At 52.0% G+C, this 19,302-nt stretch overlaps 1 protein-coding gene across 1 annotated transcript in view; it reads right to left on the bottom strand.

The window, feature by feature from the left end:
- Nucleotides 1-19,257, bottom strand: part of ALPK3 (alpha kinase 3) — a 47,879-nt gene extending 28,622 nt beyond the window's left edge. Inside the window, exons 1-3 of the mRNA XM_021680454.2 lie at nt 19,112-19,257; nt 13,992-14,030; nt 10,497-10,618 (exon numbers count right to left, since the gene is read on the bottom strand). Of these exons, the coding sequence (XP_021536129.2) occupies nt 10,497-10,618; nt 13,992-14,030; nt 19,112-19,254 (304 nt within the window). The 5' untranslated portion in view covers nt 19,255-19,257. The remainder of the gene's footprint in view (nt 1-10,496; nt 10,619-13,991; nt 14,031-19,111) is intronic.
- Between the last annotated feature and the right edge of the window lie 45 nt (nt 19,258-19,302).

The raw sequence follows: 19,302 nt of genomic DNA, 5'->3' as shown, positions 1-19,302 counted from the left end.
ATCCATCTATCCATCCATCCATCCATCCATCCATCCATCCATCCATCATCCTGCCATCTACAATTCCCTACCCAATCATTCACTGCTGTGGGACTTCCAGCCTACCCACAAGGAGAGCTTCCAACTGTTAGAGTCACGTGTCCCTGCCTCCGTCCTCACCTGGCTGATGGGTCCGGTAATGGACACCCAATCAGCTAATCGAGTCCAGTTATTTGACCTAGGTTTCAGGAATCAGGACCTAGAGACAATCTACCCTTGGGCCTGGCACTATGATTTCAAAGGGGTGCAGCCCTGTTCTCCACGTGGACCGGCCTGCAGTGAGATGCAAAAATGAAGTTGATATTCAGGACAGAATAGGAGATAGGAGACAGATAGACAGTCCCAACATCCTTCCAAAGACTGGCTCCATTCCTTGCCTGGGCACCGAGGAACTCCTACTTATCAGTCCCACCAGCCTTACCAGTGAACCCTGCTTCATTCCTTAAGCCGGCTCCAAATGACTGACACTGTTGATCCAAATTCAAAGACCCCTAGCTCACATTCCCTCCAACATACATATTAAGTGTGCTGAGCGCCACGAGGGGGTTACACAGCTGTGGAAGCCTGGCCGGCAGGCTCTCTGGTCTCAGGGAACCCACCGTACAGTAGAAAAGGTAAGTCAGGGGACACCTGCCCCACCCTCCCTGCTGTCTTTGTATCTGCGGCCCACACGTCTCTCCAAAGCTGTCCTCACTGGACCCCATCTCTTCTTGCCTCATCAAGGATGTCTTTCCAACAGTTTTTCCTGCTCTTGCCCCCATCAGCAAACTGTTCCCCTCTGTGATATCATCCCCCTTGGCACACAAGCCTGATGTATGAGTTTTACAAGAAAGTTCTCTGCAGCTGCTGTCTGCGCTGTCTTCCTCCTCTCCCCTCCCATCAGGCTTTTGTGCACACACAACACCGGAACTGTGCCCGTGGAGGTCACTCATGACTCGCACGTCGCCAAATCTACTGGCAATTCTTACGCCTCATCTACTCAATCTGTCGGCATTGACCCCGCTTCCTGAGACCTTCTCCTCACTCCTTCAAGTGCTCTTCCTGCATCGCGGGCCACTCTTTCTAATTTCCTTCATCTGTCCCCCTCACCACCGGGGCCTGTGAGTATGAGGCGCCCCAGGGCTCAGGCCCCAGAACCGCTCGCCCCTTTCTATCCATATAACCTGAGGCCCTAATGCTGCCCTCTGGCCGTTAAAGATCTATATGCTCACGACTCCCACATTTGTACGTCCAGCCCAGACCTCCCCCTGGACTCCTGGTTCCTAATTCTGACTGTGTGTCTTGACACCTCCACTTGGAGATCTAATAGGTCTCGGACTTACTATGCCCCAGGCCCAGCTCCTCATGCCCCTCTCCAGGACAGTTCCCACATAGCTCGGGTCCATGACAACTTTATCCTCCTAAGTTGGTTCAGGCCCCAAATCTGGAGGTATTCCTTTATTCCTTTCCTTTTCACATGTCCACTCCATCAGACAATCCTGTGGGCCCTCCCTTCAGAATATATCCAGAACCTGATCTCTTCTTGCCACTCCCCACCACCAACCAGTCCCCACCATCATCTCATGCCTCAATTTCTGTAATAACCTCCCCGGTGACCTCACTACTCCCAATCTGGCTTCTATTCAGCCCACTGTCCACATAGCAGCCAGAGTGAGCCTTTTCAAGTCAAGTCAGGTCGTGGCACTCCTCTGCTCCAAACACCCAGGAGCCCCCATTTCATGTAGGCCCTCCTGATCGGGGCCCCGCACCCCCCTGCCTCATCTCCCAACACTCTTGGCCTTGCTCGCTGCCCCCCCCAGCCACAGGGTCCGACTGGCTCACCTCTAACACACCGTGCGAGCAACCCACCTTGACTCCCTCACTTTCTGTCCTCACGTTACCTCCTCAGGGGGGCCTTCTCTCCCGCCCTGTATTAAACAGAACGCACCCTCCCCGCGCCTCTATTCCTCTCACTGTGTTTGGTGTATAGAACGCTTTGCCGTCTGACATGTGATACACTGAGGAGTTTGTTAGACGACGTGCATCCTCTCCAACCCCCAGTGGGACATCGGTTTGTGACTTATCTGTGTTATTCACTGCTGTGTCCCTAGTTCCTAGAATAGTCCCTGGTCTGGAGCCAATGCTCAGGAAATATTTATAGACGAATACACTAAGTGCTCAGGGTGCCAAGAAAGGAGCAAGCACTTGTGGCTAGGATATCAGCGAGGGCTTTATGGCGGGAGCGGCATTTGAACTGGCCGTGAAGGGTGGGCGGAATTTCAGAAACTGTAAAGTTTGGTGCCTGCACCTCCCTTCAGGGCACGAATCAGGCTGCTGCGGTGCACTAAGTCCCTGCCTGTCTCTTCTCCTAGACCCGCGCCCCACGTGCGCGGTTCTGTGTTCTCTACTGCTCTGTCCTCAGCAGCTGAGACGGTGCCTGGCGCATAGCAGTCACTTAGTAAAACCCTGATGGATGAGTGAGTAAAGGAGTGAGTAAGGAAGTGAGTGAACAAACAAGCAGGAGACAGATGGGGACGGCACACCTGACGTAGGAACCGTAACAGTAGCGTGTGGGGGTGGAGAGCGAAGGGCACGCCGGGGGACCGCGTCCAGGAGCAGGGAGCAAGGGAGGCGAGGCTGAAGCTGAGTCGGCCAGGAACAAACTCTGGGCAGCCCTCACTGTAAAGCGAGCCCCATGTTTCCACTGTGAGCTAAAGCCCCTGGTTACATCACCGCATGTGGCCAAGTCCAGCACAGATGTCCTCACCATCCTGTGCGATGATCTCATCCCTCCCAGGGCCCGGCTCAGAGCCTCCCGGCCCCATGATCTGCCCAGTAGGGCCTCAGTCTCCAGGGCATCTGAGTCCAGTCAAGCTGGGGCAGGGAAGGAGATACTGAATGGACCCCAGCACCCCAAGGCTGAGGCCTCAGCCCCCATGCCTTCCTCCGGTGCTTCTGCACAATGTGGCGGTCAGCCTGACAGCTTAGGGCTCCATGGCAACAGTGGGTTTTTGAAACACTTTTATTTGGACAGAAAACATCTCCTTGTGCCCTGGATAATATGAAGTGTGTCTAAAACACACAAAAGCAGGAAAGGTCCTTCCCTCCCAGCTGCACACACATGCCTGCCCGCGCGTGTGTGCCCACAAGCAGGCAGGCACACACGTTCAGCTCTGGCCAGGAGAGCCCACGTGGTCCTGCAGCCTGTGGCTTTCCCTCTTTCCCCCCGAGACCTCTGCTTCACAGCCAGCAGGCCTGAGTCTGGAACCCAGCTCGGAGACTTGCAGCCTTGTCCCAACCATCCCCAGTTTGAGAAGCTTGGGTGGAAGAGATCAATAGTGATGAGTATCAATATAGAGTTTTCCAAAGAGCTTTCAAACACAGTTTCATCTGGCCCTCCTCACAATCCTGTGAAAACAATTCTTCACACTTACTGAGGACTCACTACGTGCCAGGTACTGAGCCGAACATTTTTCTTGTATTATGTAATCATCACAAAAATCCTACAGGAATGTACTGTTATTAACCCCCAATTTAAAGAAGGGGAATTCGGGGCACCTGGGTGGCTCAGTCAGTTAAGCATCTGCCTTCAGCTCAGGTCATGATCCCAGGGTCCTGGGATCGAGCCCCATGTTGGGCTCCCTGCTCGGGGGGGGAGTCTGCTTCTCCCTCTCCCTCTGCCCCCTCCCCCTACTTGTGCTCTCTCTCTCTCTTTCTGTCAAATAAATAAATAAAATCTTAAAAATAAAAAAATAAAACAACAAAGAAGAGGAATTCAAGGCCCATGAAATTAAGACTTCTGTCCCAAATCATCCAGCTGATGACATGCAGAAGAACCAAATTCAAATCCCTCTCTTCTATAAAACAGGCCGGTCAGGGGTTTTAATCTGTGTTTCACACAAAAGGAAGACAAGGCTCTGGGAAGTGAAGTGACGTAGCCAGAGTCACAAAGCATCTGGCTTCCTTTTCCCTTTACCGATGCTCTTTCTGGTGAGGATTCCGGGACCAATAAGTAAATTTCTGTTCCCAGCATTCATTATAGTAGACTTGTTTCTCTGAGAAAGGTGTTTTTCAGGAACTTGGTTCTGTCTCAAGGCTCCATCACTGCCCAGCGGCTTGCGGTGGCTTCCTCCCCTGCCCCAACATCTATGCACACACACACACACACCCCAACACAGAATCCACAAAGAGCTGAGGAGAGTGGGGGAATGGGGCCGCCATACTGGACAAAGATGGGCAACCTCAACGAGGACAGTAGCATTCTGGCCAAAGGAGCCCCTGGGGGACACAGCAGCCAGACGGCTGAGTCAAGGCCTGCTGTCCCCGCCTTCACCGCCTCCGAGTGGGGAGAGCCTCAGGATTGTATATTTTTCTCCAAGACCCCAAGGACTTCTCTCAGAGCTCAGCCAGCCGGAGAACCGGCACAGACTCCTCTCCCTCACGTGGTCTAGGTTCTGCCCACCAGAAAGCATCACGTGTTCCTGGCAGGGCCTTGATGGGGCTGACTCATCACAGTCTAGTTTAAGGAACACTACCAGCAGAGTGGGAGGAAGATAGACAAATGTGGTCATTTTATCTCCACCGACACATGCTGGGATCACTACGCAAGTCTCACGTGGAGGCCAGTCTCAGCCATAGATCTATCTACCATCTACTTCTCCAGATCAGGAGACCCAGCTCCTGTTTCCTTTGTTCTCTGATTTTTCTGCATCCCGCTTCCCCTGCCCCTTTCTTCCCCATACAGTCTACATTCTCTCCTTGCTAATTGGAAATCGCTTATTGACGGTGTATTGTGGTGATCACAGAGACCTCCTCCTTAATCTACTATATAAAACTCAGGTGACCTGATGTGTTTTTATGTGTGGGGGGCAAAGAGTGGGGGAAGAGGAAGTTAGGTACGACAGGGGACTGAGGTACAGATGTTAGCAATAACTAGAGCCCTGGAAATCTTACAGCCCCAAGTGGGAGTGCTGTAGATCCGAGCATGGCAGGTGCTCCCGAGCAGAAAGAAGACCGTGGCCCTGGTTGGTCATCATGAGACATGGATGTTATCTCAACTGAAGGGGTAAAGGTTTGCTCCTTTGGGTTGGGCTTAAAACAGGGCAAAGTTTCATAATGACATTGGATGTATTGAATAAAATGCCCCAAGATTCTGTAAGTCAGACTCCTATCTGGCTTCTCCAACATCACTCTCAGAGTCCATGGCTACGAAGGGTATAATGGAAGAGAGAGAGAAGGGAGCCCTTCTCTGATGCCTGCCCGTCTCAGGCAGCCCACGGCCCCAGCAGCAGCTGCCCCTTAAAGGAATAGGCATTTGGCAAATAGGTACCGAGCGCCTTCTTTGGGCTTGCTCCAGAAAGGCACCATGTGCCAGGATTGTGCTCTATCCTCGCAGATCTCAGTCTTCCCAGAGGAATGGAGAAACAGATAAAGCAAGAGATTTCCGTAGAAGAGCTAGAGATGATGTCCTAGAGGATAAGATATTTGGGCTGGGCTTTGAAAGATGAGAAGGAATTTTCCAGCAAAGGAGTAGGCTTCTAGGTAAAAAGACAGAATGAGCATATCACCTGTTTTCACTCTCTCTCCACTGTGAGTACTCTAAAGAGTATTTTTTAATTAAAAGATATAAAACCACAGGGAAGGGGAGAACAGATGAGGCAAGCAGTAGGAGGAACAACAGTTTGAAAGTCGGAAAGCAGATTGTGGAAACAGGCTCTGCAGACCAAGGACAGCTGAACCCTAAGGTAGCAGCGGGGGAATTGAGAGCTACCCTTTGAACACTGGAAAATCCCCCAAAAGGCATAATTTCTGGCAAACACTTGGGGGAAAGGGAAGGAGGAGGGGTTATAAGTTGCATGAAAAACCATCAGATCTCTGGATCCCCTCACCCCCTCCGTGCCACTAGGTACACTCCTTCCCGCCCCCTGCCTCCATGGTCAAAAGGCGAGGATGATTATCTGGAAAGGTAAAACTACCCTGAGGATTATCTGGAAAGGTAAAACTACCCTAAGGGCAATCCAGCACAGCTGAGGGCATGACTACTCTATGGGAAACAGAATAACATAGTAACTGTATGCATAAAATAAATGCTCTCTGATGAGAGCCCACCCAACCCTGTCATCTGCATAGCCCCTGGAAAATCTTTACCCTCCAGGCAAGGTATGGGAACAGTATTCACTAGGGACTCTAGCTAGCCCAAGATGAAGGCATTAAAGAAACTTGCTTTGTCAGTTCCAACAGTGGTTGCCAGATCACCCTACAAGGAAGCCTCAAGTTTTCAGGCCCCTCCTGCTTGCTCAGAACTGACAACCAGCTTTTTGACCATTATCTGACACCCAAAGATCCCTAGGTGTCTGAGAAAAGCCTATACATAGAAAATTAAGGACCAAAACAACTAAATTAAAAAAAAAAAAAAAGCATATTGGAAGGAACTCAAGCTATGCAGGGAGAAGGAAACTTTTAGAAAACTATCATTACTAGTCTCAGAGAGCTAAGAGAAGATATAACGTTCATGCAGAACAGATTGCCACAGGAAAAAAAATATATATTTTAAGATTTTATTTATTTATTTGACAGAGAGAGAAACAGGGAGAGAGGGAACACAAGCAGGGGCAGAGGGAGAGGGAGAAGCAGACTTCCCACCAAGCAGGGAGCCCGATGTGGGGCTCGACCCCAGGACCCTGGGATCATGACCAGGGCAGAATGCAGATGCTTAACAACTGAGCCACCCAGGTGCCCCTGAAAAAAAAATTTTTTTAAGGAGCTCTTAGAAATTAAAAACCCAGAGAAAATCTCCCAGAAAGTAGAGCAAAAAGACAAATAGATAAAAGGGGAAGAAAGGAAAAGAAAATAAGAGAATGAGTCCAGGGGAGCAGATATCCACATGACAAGAGTTCCAGAAAGAAGGAGGAGAGAAAACAGGAGGAACAAACCAACATCAAAATAATCTCAAATTTCTCAGACCTAGAGGCCATCGGTTACCAGATTGAAAGAATCCAAGCACACCTCAGGATGAAAAGACACCCATATCAAGATACATCATTATGAAATATCAGAACATTCTTACAAGCTTCCAGAGAGAGAGAGAGGGAAAAAAGAAAACAAACAAACAGTCTCCTGCAAAGAATGAGGAGTCAATGGGCGCCTGGGTGGCTCAGTTGGTTAAGCGACTGCCTTCGGCTCAGGTCATGGTCCCAGAGTCCTGGGATCGAGTCCCACATTGGGCTCCCGGCTCGGCGGGGAGCCTGCTTCTCCCTCTGACCCTCTCCCCTCTCATGCTGTTTCTCTCTCTCTCTCTCTCTCAAATAAATAAATAAATAAAATCTTTAAAAAAAGAAAAAAGAATGAGGAGTCAAATCATCATCTTGCTCTGAACACTAACATTGGGAGCAAGAAGACAATGCAGCAATGTCTTCAAAATTCTCAAGGACAATTATTTTCAACTTAGAATTCTATACCCAGCCAAACTCTCCATCAAGAGTAAAGTAAAAAACAAACAAAAAAACATTTTCAGACAGAAGTTGTCTAACATTTACTTCCCACGTACTCTGCCTAGGAAGCTACCAAAATAAGAATGTAAATCAAGAAAAAGAAAAATGTGGAATATAAAAACCAGGAAATCCATCACAGGAGAGAGGTAAAGGGAATGCATAGGATGATGGTAAAGGGAGATCCCAAGATGCCAACCATGTGTCAGATGCAGAAAGCAACTAAATCACACTGGGGCTGAAAGGCTCAAAGGAGAGACAGGTGGAGAGCTTGTCATCACAAAGCCCCCATTGTCATACCATCTCTGGTAGAATGTCTTTTTCATGACACTACTGAAAGATGTAGTTTAGTAAAGCCAGAGAATAAACCAAGAAAAAGGACCATATGAGATCCAGGAAACTGAATCAAACCCAGGAGAAAGGCAAGGGAAACCCCAGGATAACAGCTGTGTATCTGGCCTAAAAGGCCACCAGTTGAGACAGAAGAGCAGAGACGTCCAAGAGAGATGTCTCCAAGGAAAGCAGCTGCCAGGAGGACTGATGACAGTGACCTTGTAGGAAACTGTAGTAAGAGGCTATTGGATGGGATAAGAAAATTTAGCAATAGGTAGCAAAAAAAAAAAAAAAAAAAAAACCAATTAAACAAAAAATTAAAGAAAATACTAATGAGTAAAAACAGAAGAAAGAAGTATAATCATAGCATACTACAATCTTCAGTTATGAATAATATTACCTAGAAATAAGGTAAACAGTAAATATTGATTTAAGCAAAAATTATGACATAACTATATTGAGAAGATAAGTGAGGAGAAACAGAGAAAATTAACATAGAGAGAGCTAATTCCCTAACCACTGTAACAGGAAGACCAGCTAGCATGAAAACCCGAAGTGTCAAAAGTTAGCAACAGTCACATTATTTTTTTTTTAGATTTTTAAAATTTATTTATTTGACAGAGAGATAGGGAGATCAGGAACACAAGCAGGGGGAGTGAGAGAGGGAGAAGCAGGCTCCCCGCCGAGCAGGGAGCCCGATGCGGGGCTCGATCCCAGGACCCTGGGATCGTGACCCGAGCTGAAGGCAGAACAGTCACATAATTACTCAGCATTGTGGAAATGTATACACTAAACAGCTAAATGTATACACTAATAGCTAAATGTAGACACTGATAGCTAATAAATACATTGAATAGCTAAATGTATACACTAATAGTTAAAAGGTGAAAACAGTCGCTTCCGGGAAGACAAACTGGTGGGAGAGGTGAACTGCTGTACTTTGATACATGCCTATTAGTATACTTTGAAGACTTACATTATGTATATGTGTTAATTTGATCAAATAAAAATTAATTTCCTTTAAAAAGAAGTGATTAAGGACTTTCTAGGTAGGGAAAATAGCGTATGTAGGGGCGCCTGGGTGGCTCAGTCATTGAGTGTCTGCCTTCGGCTCGGGTCATGATTCCAGATCCTGGGATCGAGCCCCGCGTCGAGCTCCCTGCTCGGCGGGAAGCCTGCTTCTCCCTCTCCCACTCCCCCTGCTTGTGTTCCCTCTCTCGCTGTGTCTCTCTCTCTCAAATAAATAAAATCTTAAAAAAAAAAGAAAAGAAAAGAAAATAGCGTATGTAACACAGATTTGTGAAAGAGCTAAGTTCTTCCAGAAAACTGTTAGTACCACAGTTACAAAGCAGGCACAAAGGAGAAGCCTCAGATGCTACAGAGAGCAGAAGTAGTATCTCCTCTTCACCAGCTTTGTGGACTTTGGCAAGTCACCTAACCTATTGTCGGTTCCTTCTCCGTAAAATTTGACTAATAATAGCACTTACTTCACCAGGTTTTGTAAGAATCCAATGACAATGGAAACAGATAAATATTGCGAAATGTGTTATGCCACACAAAGGTAAGGGATATAGGCAGGTGTCTGCCATCCCCTGGAACAGACGGGGTTCTCAGCGTGGAGCTCAGAGGGTTCTGGGTAAGGGTGAGAACTGCCCGGGGGAACCCGGTCCCAGAGAAGCTGTTTAGATGGCTGGGGCAGACACGTCCCCCAGAATCAGGGCATGTCACAGCTGGAAACTACCAATGCCCTTGATTTACTGGGGGGGGAAAAGGGCACTCTCGGAGGGAAGCTTGATCTGGGCCCCTTGGTCTGATGGCTGCACGGCTAGGAGGGGCAGACCCGCAGGCCCACTAGCAGGTCAGGCTGGTGCGACAGGAGGTCTGGAGGAGAGGCCATGCTCAGGGCCAGCTTTCTAGTCCATCCACCACACCATCCCCTCCCAAGGAGTATCACTCTGCTTGCTGTTCTGCCAAATCCCACCATGGAGCTCAGGGAAATGCGAATAATAGTCGTCTTCATTTCTAACACTTACATGGTACTAACTGTATGCCAGGCACTATTCCAAATGCTTTGCAGGTTTGATGCATTCGGTCTCACAATAATCCTATGAGGTTCATACTATCATCATCCCCACTTTACAGAGGAGGTGCTGCGAAGTCATGAAAGGTTATGCAAACTCTTCTGTATCACATAACTGGAAAGGGGACAGATCAGCATTCCAGCCAGGCAGTCTGTCTCCAGGGTCTGCAGTCAGAATCACTCGACATCACTGTCTCTCAGGCTTGACAGCCCCAAGCGTCAACCTACTCAACTCTAAAATGGGGATATTTGGGGAGACGGCCTCAAAAACCTTTTTCAACTGGAGAGCTTCTTTCCTTGCAACTAAGATTAATTGGTCGTCTATGTTTGCCCGAGAGTTAAGAACCTGAAAATAGATTTTGAAGAAGAGCAGGGTGTATATGTGGTTCCAGAATGGGAGGAGAAAGGGACCCCAGCCCACACAGGGAGATTAAACTGGAGAGAAAGCTAAGGAAACAAATGTGAACTTGCACAGTTTTATGCACACAGCCAACCCCTTCCGTGCCTGTCCCCACAGCCCCCTGGGACCCTCCTGTGTGCAGTGACCCTGGTGTGGATTGTACAGAGGGCTTCATTACCTGTGACGATGCAGGTGAACTTGGCATCACTGTCCTCGGACACAGCCTGGGACTTGAGCGTGGTCTCGAATAGCGGCTGGGTCTCCTCTGTTAGCTGAGCAATGATGGAGCAGAAGGTGCTCCTAGGAGAGGCAAAGAACTTTTCAGAGTGGCCTTCCCCCCCTGCCAAGATATCTGGTATTGCCCAATTTGGACTGGTGTTGTCCAAAGCAACTTAAATCTTACCATATCCATCCATCATCCCATGGCCATGGCTCCAGTACCTGAGCAAGTCTTCAAGGGAGCCAGATCTCTTGGCCAGGTTGGAGGCAGGGATGGTACCGAGGGGCTGAGGAAACCTGATCCAGACCCATTCCAATAGGCAGTCTTCTGACCATGGGCCAGGCTCCTAAGCATGCCAAACCATCAGCCCTGGTGTCCCTTTCCCATCCTTATTGGAGGGCTTTGCTTTACCCTCTACCGTTTATCTCCCGGAAAGCTCGTGCATGGGGGTGGCACACATATGGATAGGTCCAGCCTCAGAGATGGAGACCCCAGAACAGCAGAGCTTCCATTCATGCCAAAGAGGGAAAAGCCAGTTAACCCTCAAGGAGACGCAGTTCAGGGGTCTCCCCTAATGTTTGGGCTCAAAAGAAATGCCCCCGAATTTATGAGCATGGACCACAGTAGATAAAGAATAAGCCAGCCAATGCCAGGGATCTGGATCCAAAGTTAGACTCTAATTCCTCGGGGCATCAGAAAAGAGAGTCTGCTCCTGGATCATCCTTGGATACCACATGCGCAAGTGAATACACGGCTGCCAGCTCCAAGACCAACCAGCACGACTGCCAAACCAGAACCAGATCCATCCCTGCAAAAGCCAGGACTTTTAGTTCCACTGTGACAGTCAGCCTCTCCGAATTCAAGGGCATTTGCAGGCTCAGAGTCCAGCGTGGACTCACCAACACTGCTTAGCATGTCCAGTCCTCTCCTTCCTGGGCACAGGAAGCAAACCACCATGCCAAACCCTCTCACGGGCCCGCAGAGACACAATGCGTCCCTAGGCATGAGGCGTAACCACACAGCCAAGTTGTCTAGTGCACAAGCCGTGCCCGGCCCTCCCCACTCACACAGCCCATTGTGAGCAGCAGTGAGGACCATGAGGGGAGAAGTGAACAGAAGCGGGAGGGTCTGCCTTTCTCTGTGCCTCAGAGGAGGGGCTGCCACCCAGGCAATGCGTGTCGGCTCGAGACCTCTCCACCGGGGGCGGCGGGGGGGGGGGGGTCTGTTCGAGCACAGCAACGAGGGGCTACAACCCTGTGCTTTGTGGGGAGAGCTTCCACACTCATTGTTTCTGTGCATGTCATTCTGGACTTGAGTTTGAGGAGACAGGTTCTATCCCAGGAAGAGCGTCTGGAAGCAGGTAAGACTTCTGGACCCACAGGGCTCCAGGCGTGGTGTCTCCACAGGAATGCAGATGCCTGGGCCTTCGGGGAATTGACAGGAGCCCTCCCCGGCAGAGTCTACCCAGAAAGGGGGACGCTAACCTCCCACACATCTGAACGTTTGAACTGGGTCTACAGTCAGGCTTCTAGAACACTCCCTGTGATGCTCTCATCTAGAACTCCTCTCTCGAGTACAACTCTTCCTTTTCCTCTAACCCGCTTGGAAAGAGAGGGTCCTTCAATTCCCTGACACTCAGGAACATAACATCTGAAAATGTTTCTTGCTGCTCTCACACTAAGAGCAAATTTCTGACTTTGGGGCATACCAAATCCCCACCCACAGTTACCAAAGGAAACTGTTGTGCCAAAAGGATTTGGACTTCCGTGATGTTGCAGCTAATTCAAAACAGCCCTCGTTCTGTCCTCCCTCCATAACCTGAATCCTATCTTACTCATGAACATGAGCCTGGATCCAGTATTCAGCTTAGGCTGCTTGGACGAGTCTAAGGAGATAAGCTACTGGAAATGGGTGCCCGAGAGAAAAGAGGGAAACTCTGCTTCCAGGAAATTTGCAGAGGCGGTGCTCATGCGAGATATTCAACAACAGGTAGTCATTTTGTGTCCTTACTGATTTTGAACAGGAAAGAACACTCATCTTCTCAAACTTCCCACACTAGGTTCTAAGCTGCATTACAGAAAATGTTTACATGGGAAAATCATGGCATGACTAGCCGAAAGCCCTCTGGGAGGTGGGTGTGGGGTGCATGAGGGGAGACAGGGAGAGTCTCTGCATATGCTGTCCACCGAATGTCACCCGCTTTCTGTCCCCAACTCCAGACCGCTCTGACGGACTGTGAATGAGCTGCTTCCAGGGTCCTAGAAAGCCAGAAGTCCACACATCTGGAAACGGTCTGGTCCCACCCTGACACCTCCAAGTCTTTCCAACTCTGTGACTTCATAAGGAGATGACAACCTAATCGTGTGTTTCTAAGGAATACCAGAATCACTGGCTTTCATGGTGTTCAGAGGAACCAGACTCTGCCCTTAGGTTTGGTTCTTTACCTTGCTTTAAATAAACTTCCAAGGACCTTTCTCTTTTAGCACTTAGCACTCCACTTTGAATTGTCTGTGATGTCCTCTCTCCCACCCGTCCAGACCCTGAACTAACCCAGAACAAAGTTCCTCAATGCTCTCCTATATCAAGGGAAAGTACATGGTAGGTCCTAATCGTGTCTGTAGACACTATTACCTATTGGGACACCAGTTGGCTACTCAGGAATCTTTCTCTGTGTACAGAAACTGTAGGCAACTCTCCCCAAATCTACCAGATGGTGGGAGGTCCAAGTGGTGGGAGAGAGCCAGGAAATGTTCCCACTTTGATTATAAAAGTCAGCTCAGCCAACAGTACAAAGCTGTCCCCAGCCCGGGAGGAGAGAGGACAGGCATTCCACGGGCGAACCCCCACTGGGCCTGCTCCGGTCCTGCCCTGCCTCTGAAGCAGGTGCAGAGAACAAGCAAATGCAGGAAAACACTAACACGGTGCTCCCTGACCTCAACGAGTGCACAGTCCTGCGGGGGTGGAGAGAGCCAAAGGAGAGGGGGATTAGAGAAAGAGGTGGTAGAAGAACTTAAGGGACTCAGGGGGAAACCATTTAAGGCAGGAACCCTGGTCAGAAGATCGACAGTAAGGGGTCCAACCTAGACATGGGATTACAAACACCGTGGAGACCTCAGACCGGGAAGTGGGGCCCATGCCTGGTGGTTCGCTGTCCGGGCCCCGTGGTACCTCTCCTGGGGGCACAGAGACACAGCAGCGCGCACCTAGGGAAGCCTTGCCTATTTCTGGGTCCCCAGAAGCCTTTCAGTGGTCCATGCAAGCTTCAACTCTAGCCCCTGTAAGACCCGTGCTCACAAGAATGCCCCCTCACACCCCCCCCCCCCCCCCCCCCCCCAGGCCTCCCCTCACCCCATGCAGCCCCGTCAGTGTACAAACTGTCACCCCGAGGCCCTTCAATGCCCAGACCCAAGGAAAAAAAAGCAGTCAGAGAAATGTAATGCAATGTGCGTTTACCTTCCAGAGCTGGGGTGAGACAACCGGTTGCTTGATAAGCTAAGCGAAAACAGCAAATGGAATCATTAGGCCAAAAAAGCAAGGAAAGAAGGCGAAACCAACAACATTCTGCAGAGTATTAATTGGCCACCATCTGGGGCCTGGAGGCCTTTCTATTAAAAGGGACCAGCTGTCTTCGTTGGCCTGCTGGCCTCACCACCAGACACCAGCGTATCTGAATCCGAGAGCTCATTAAATGCAGAGGAGTCCAGGGGGGATGGTTAGGCAGGAAGGAGGCCCCTTGGGGCTGCGCTTTGAGAAAAATGCGTCCCAGGCACTTGGGTCACTGGCCCCCAGAGAGGGGCTCATGGCTGCCTGGCACGCTTCCCAACCCCGCAGCGCACCAGCCTGGGGAGCAGCTCCTGCTTCAACCCTCGGCCTTTTGGGGGAGAAGGGCCCCCGTTCTTAGAAACCCGCTAACACCCTGGGAAGGAGACAGGTGGCTTGGAGAACACCCATTAATAGGTTAAAGTACGGTTAAAGGGGCCACACAAGGCAAACCAGCTGGAAGGGAAAAGAAGAGGAGAAAAACAAAGCAGTTAATTCAGCAGGAGCCAGGAGGCACCCAGCTCAGTGAGACTAGCACAAGGCCCATTATGCCTACAGGCCCTGATCGCCCCTCCTACCCCCAGGGCAGCTCAAAGTGGACACTGGCCACTGGGGGGGGGGGACCCAAACAGGGACACCACCCCCCTCTCCTCTCCCTCCACCTTTCCTAACACGAACAGCTCCAGGGGAGCCTAGGACCACTGTGACACAGCCCTTTGGGAGATCTTGGGGCCACCCCCTCCACCCTGGCCCCCTTCGGCTGTCCCTGCCAGGCGAGCTCTCCCTTTGTGCCCGGCAGCCCAGCCTGCCCCAGGACACTTGAGTCTGCATCTCCAACCACAAGCAAGCTCCACTGAGAGCCTGTCTCTTTATAACCAAAACCCCAAATTCCTCCTCTGCCCCAAAACACGGCTTCCACTCCAGGGCTCCTGGGCTTGGGGCCACCTCCAGCGTCCTCCCAAACTCCAAACTGTAAATCTGCCGCTTTGGATTCCTCCCTCTCCTCCAGCTCCTAAGTCCCGCCGGTCAACAATTCTTGGCTCTTCTTTCTCCCTTTCTCGCTACTCCTGCAGTTGTGTCCTGATCTAGACCCCCATGGCTCCATTTCTGATGACCACCTCAGCCCCTTTCTCCTTCACACCCCATATCACACCACTTCCCTGAAAAAAAATGTGACAATCCTCCCGTTGAGTCTCAACTCCTTAATTGGGCACGTAAGGTCCTCCCGGCTCAGCTCACACCCCCACTACAACCATGGTTCTCTTCTTCCCAACACCCACGTTCCACTGGAACCAGACCTGTCCCTAACTGCCACGGACATGGCCTCTAAGCCCATACTTCTGGCCTCCCTGTTTGGAAAGCCCTCCCTCCTTCCTTCTGCTCAACTAACCCCTGTCCGCCCTGCCTTCAGACCCAGCTTTCTTGGTAGCTTTCCTACTCCCAGCACAGTGCTTAGCAGACAGCAGGCATCCAACAGCTGTTTTATGGAAGGGAGACAGAGAGAGAGAAAGAAGGAAGAGAGAGGGTATGCAAGAGCATCTTTCAAACAGGAAGGGTGCTGCCCCCCAGAGGGAGCCGCTGCTCCAGGGAAGGTGGGAAGGGCAAGGATGCAGCTGCCTTGCTCAGAGCTTTAAAAATCCTCTGGAGGCCGCGTGGGCAGAACCTCCCATGGTTCCAAGACACTGGCCAACTCCATCCTTTCCTGACCATGAACTTCCTTTGCCTTTCTCCTCGTAATTGAGAGATCTCTCCTCTGTTGGGTCTGGATTTCTTCCCTGGGAAGGAGAGGGAGAGAATCAGCTCTCTCATTCCAAGAGGAAAATGGCAGGTGTCACCTGCAAGCAGAGGAGACCCTGAGCGGGGACAGTGATCCCAGCCCGGCTCCCTCTAGAGCTGTCTGTGCGGCTCTGTCCCCTGTTCTGCTTCCTCCAGGCCTCACCCTTCCGCTGTTAGCCGGCTCGGGAGGAGCCCTGCGCCACGAAGGCGACCTTGTCTTCGGAGGGGGGAGCTGTACTTATGCCCTGCTTTCCGGGCCAAAGCTAGGCTCAGGGCCTCACCCAGGCAGGAGCGTCTCCCTCCACTGCCTGCAAGGGGCTCAGAATCCGAAGGCATCAAACGTGGGTGCAGAAAGGCCTACAACAGTTCTTAATGCCACCTTCATTGTACAGAATGGGAATTCAGGGCCCAGGAAGGAAAGCTCTCTTGGTAAAGCAGGAGAGTGAGCCTGGAGGGAGCCAGGACTGGCTGTGGAAGCCAGGGTCTCCCACTCTTCCTGGCTTTCATATATTCTGGGACAGAACAGCCTGATGACTCAGTTTCCCGGAAAGCCTGAGACAGCCTGCCTGACCCAAGCAGAACAGAAGAGGTCTTCCAAAGCTGTCTGCAGTAAACATCATAGGTCCTGTGGCTCCTCTGAGCCCACGTGGGCCAGGCTCTCCAAGAAATGAGGGGGCAGGGACTTCTGAAACTTCTGAGTGTCTGTCCACCTGACTGTAGGTCCTTACCCCACTCTAGTCCCCATGCCCCACCTTCCTATAGGGATGAGGTCCTAGAGGGTGGATGTCCTAGGAGGCTGGACCAACAGTTTGCTGGGACTATCTGCATGCTGGGCCTCTGACCCCAGTGCGCACTGGAAATAGCCTTAAGCTGACTACAGTCTGGAAACCACCTCAGGGCCGTGGGGTTAGGCGAGGGAAGATAGGCACAGGGGTCCAGGTTCTAGCCCTGGGCCAACGCTTCTGGTGGCCCAGCCGCCAGCCCAGCTGTCCATCAGCTCCCAGAGGCAGCCGACAATGACGCCTTGTGAGCTCCATGCATAGAGGTAGACCCAGAAAAATGTTGGAGCCAAGAGTGAGTGGAAAAGAACCTGCCTCTCAGTCAGGACTCTGGGATAGTCAGGGTTCATCTGGGCTGGGGCCAAGGATAGCTGGCAAAGTCCTCAAGGGACCCTCTTTCTCCTGCATCTCTTGGGCCCTCTTCCCATCCCCACAGGCAGTCAAGCTATTGTGAGGGACAGAAGACTGCATGGTTGCCCGCTCTAACACAAGAGTCAGGCCTTGCTAGGGAACTGGGAATCGCCCCCCCCCCCCTCACAGCCATTCACAGTCACATTCTTCCCTCTTTGGCCAGAGGCTTTTCCAGAGGTGAGATAAATCCGGCCCTCCTTGTCCCTGAGGACCTGTGGGGGTCTGTAGCCAGCCGACAGGGGCAAAACAGAGCCCTCTCTCCCACTGGAGCCCCAGCCCTGCCTCCTCCAAAGGCCTAATGAAAAGTAGCATTCGCATTTAGATACAAGGGGACTTGGACCGGCCACTTCCGTCCTGCCTGCAGTTCTCAGGCTGGGACACTGCTTTGTGCTCATCAGGTGGGCAATTAAAAATCATCTACCATACAACAGCTCAGCCAGGTAGCTGTCCACTCTCCAGCTTTTTCTCTACCAGTCCAGATCCACTGCCTTCCCTATTCTGCCTGGTTTTCAAGCCACCCCTGCTTCCCTCCCTCCATCGCTGCTTCTCTGCTGTGTGTTCTCCTGGTATTGACAAAGGCCAGATGCAGGAGGCAAAGCCCAGGCGAGTCCCCGTGACAAGTGTGAGACAAGTGTGAGGCTCCTACAAGGCAGTCAGCTTCACCACAGATGGAAATAAATGCCCAAGGCTCATTCCAGTTTTTCCATAGAGCCAATGGTTCGGGGAAAGGGGCATTCTTTCCTGGGAAGCCAGGGGCCTTGTCCAGTCTCACTCAGTCACTAACACCAGCCCTCAGCCCTGCCCCAGACATGTGACACCATTTGACGAGTTTTATGCAGAAACCGGTTCCGGTTACATTTGAACTTTTCCAACTCCAAGGTCAACAGAACTCAGCCAGTTCACGAGGAAGTGCCTGGGACTTTTCCTGAATGTCCTTGATGCCTGTTTTTGTGCTGTTTTAGGAACGGAGGACAAGAGGTCCCCAGACAGCTTCTCAGATGAGTGGCTGTTTTCCACATAAGCTACAACAAGCCAAGCTCTGGGGCCGGGACACAACCACTATCCCAACAGCCAACCATCACAATTCCCTTTGGAAAACAGGCTCCAGAGTTGGAGGGAAACTGAGCTGCCCAGAGGGTGCAGGAAATGTCCATCTCCGTGGCGATGCACGTGTCCTTGGGTGTCTGGGGGCCTCTGAGCGCCTGTGGGCCTCTCTGTTGACTATCTGTGTGTCTTTGTATCTGCGGGTAGCCTAGCTCCTAAAACAAAGCAACCACACCTCTAATTCTTGGCAGAGGAGTACAGGGCTCCTCGGTTGGGCCCCTCCTTTGGCATCCTACTCCCCCAAACTGGGCAGGGCACTTGGCTCCCTCAGAACCGCAAGCTCTGATTCTTCAGACAGGGCCAATCAGCCCCTCATCCCACCCCTGCCCCTCACCAGCCCCCACAAAGATCCTGGGGAAGACCACAGCCCTGGGCCCAGAGGAAGAACCTTATTTGCACAGAAATAAGAACCTTATTTCTTCCTGGTGAACCCCACCACCCCCACCCCCCTGAGCTAAGTAGCCCCCACTGGGGGGGTCCCCCTAGCGCCCCTCCCCAACTCCCCCGCTCCCACTCTGCCCCTACCCTTACCCCGTGAATGCTCTCCCCCTCCCTTCCAGCTGGGGGAGGAATTCCAGCCACTCTGGCTTTCCTTATCGCTCACTGTGGAATCCGAGGCCAGGGAGTAGCTGAGTATGGGGTGAGGGTGCCGATGGGACGAGGGGCGATAAAGGAAGGCCTTCGGGCCCCTGTGAAATCACCCCCAGAGCTGGGCCCTTCTCCTCTCTCGAGCCTCGCGTTGCCAGAGGCCCGAGGCCCCGCAGGCCCTGAGGGGTCAGGAGGAGCCTTGAGGGGCCTGAGGGCCACTGCGCCCAGCCACGCCTCAGCTCTCAGGCCTCGGGAGGAGGGAGCCAGGGTGCCCTCGAGGGCGTCGCCGCGGCCTCCGCCCGCCGACCCCCCAACCCCCCACCCCACCCACCCCACCCCCGGCCCCGGGACCCCCCGGGGGGACGCGCCACTCACCTGGTCTCCGGCCTCACGCTGAGCAGGTAGCTGCGGCTGGCCGGGCTGGGGATCCACACCGGCCCGTCGTCCTCGCCGTCGCCCCCCGCCCCGGCCCGCCCGCCCGAGCCCCAGCCGCGTCCGGGGGCCCTGCGCGACCCCATCCCGCCGCCGGCCGCGCGCGCTCGCCAGGCCCCTGCCCTGCCGGCCGC

Source organism: Neomonachus schauinslandi, chromosome 9 (genome assembly GCF_002201575.2).
Source record: "Neomonachus schauinslandi chromosome 9, ASM220157v2, whole genome shotgun sequence".
Lineage (NCBI taxonomy): Eukaryota > Metazoa > Chordata > Mammalia > Carnivora > Phocidae > Neomonachus > Neomonachus schauinslandi.
The sequence above is the reverse complement of the archived record's forward strand: the minus strand, read 5'-3'. Positions and strand labels throughout refer to the sequence as shown.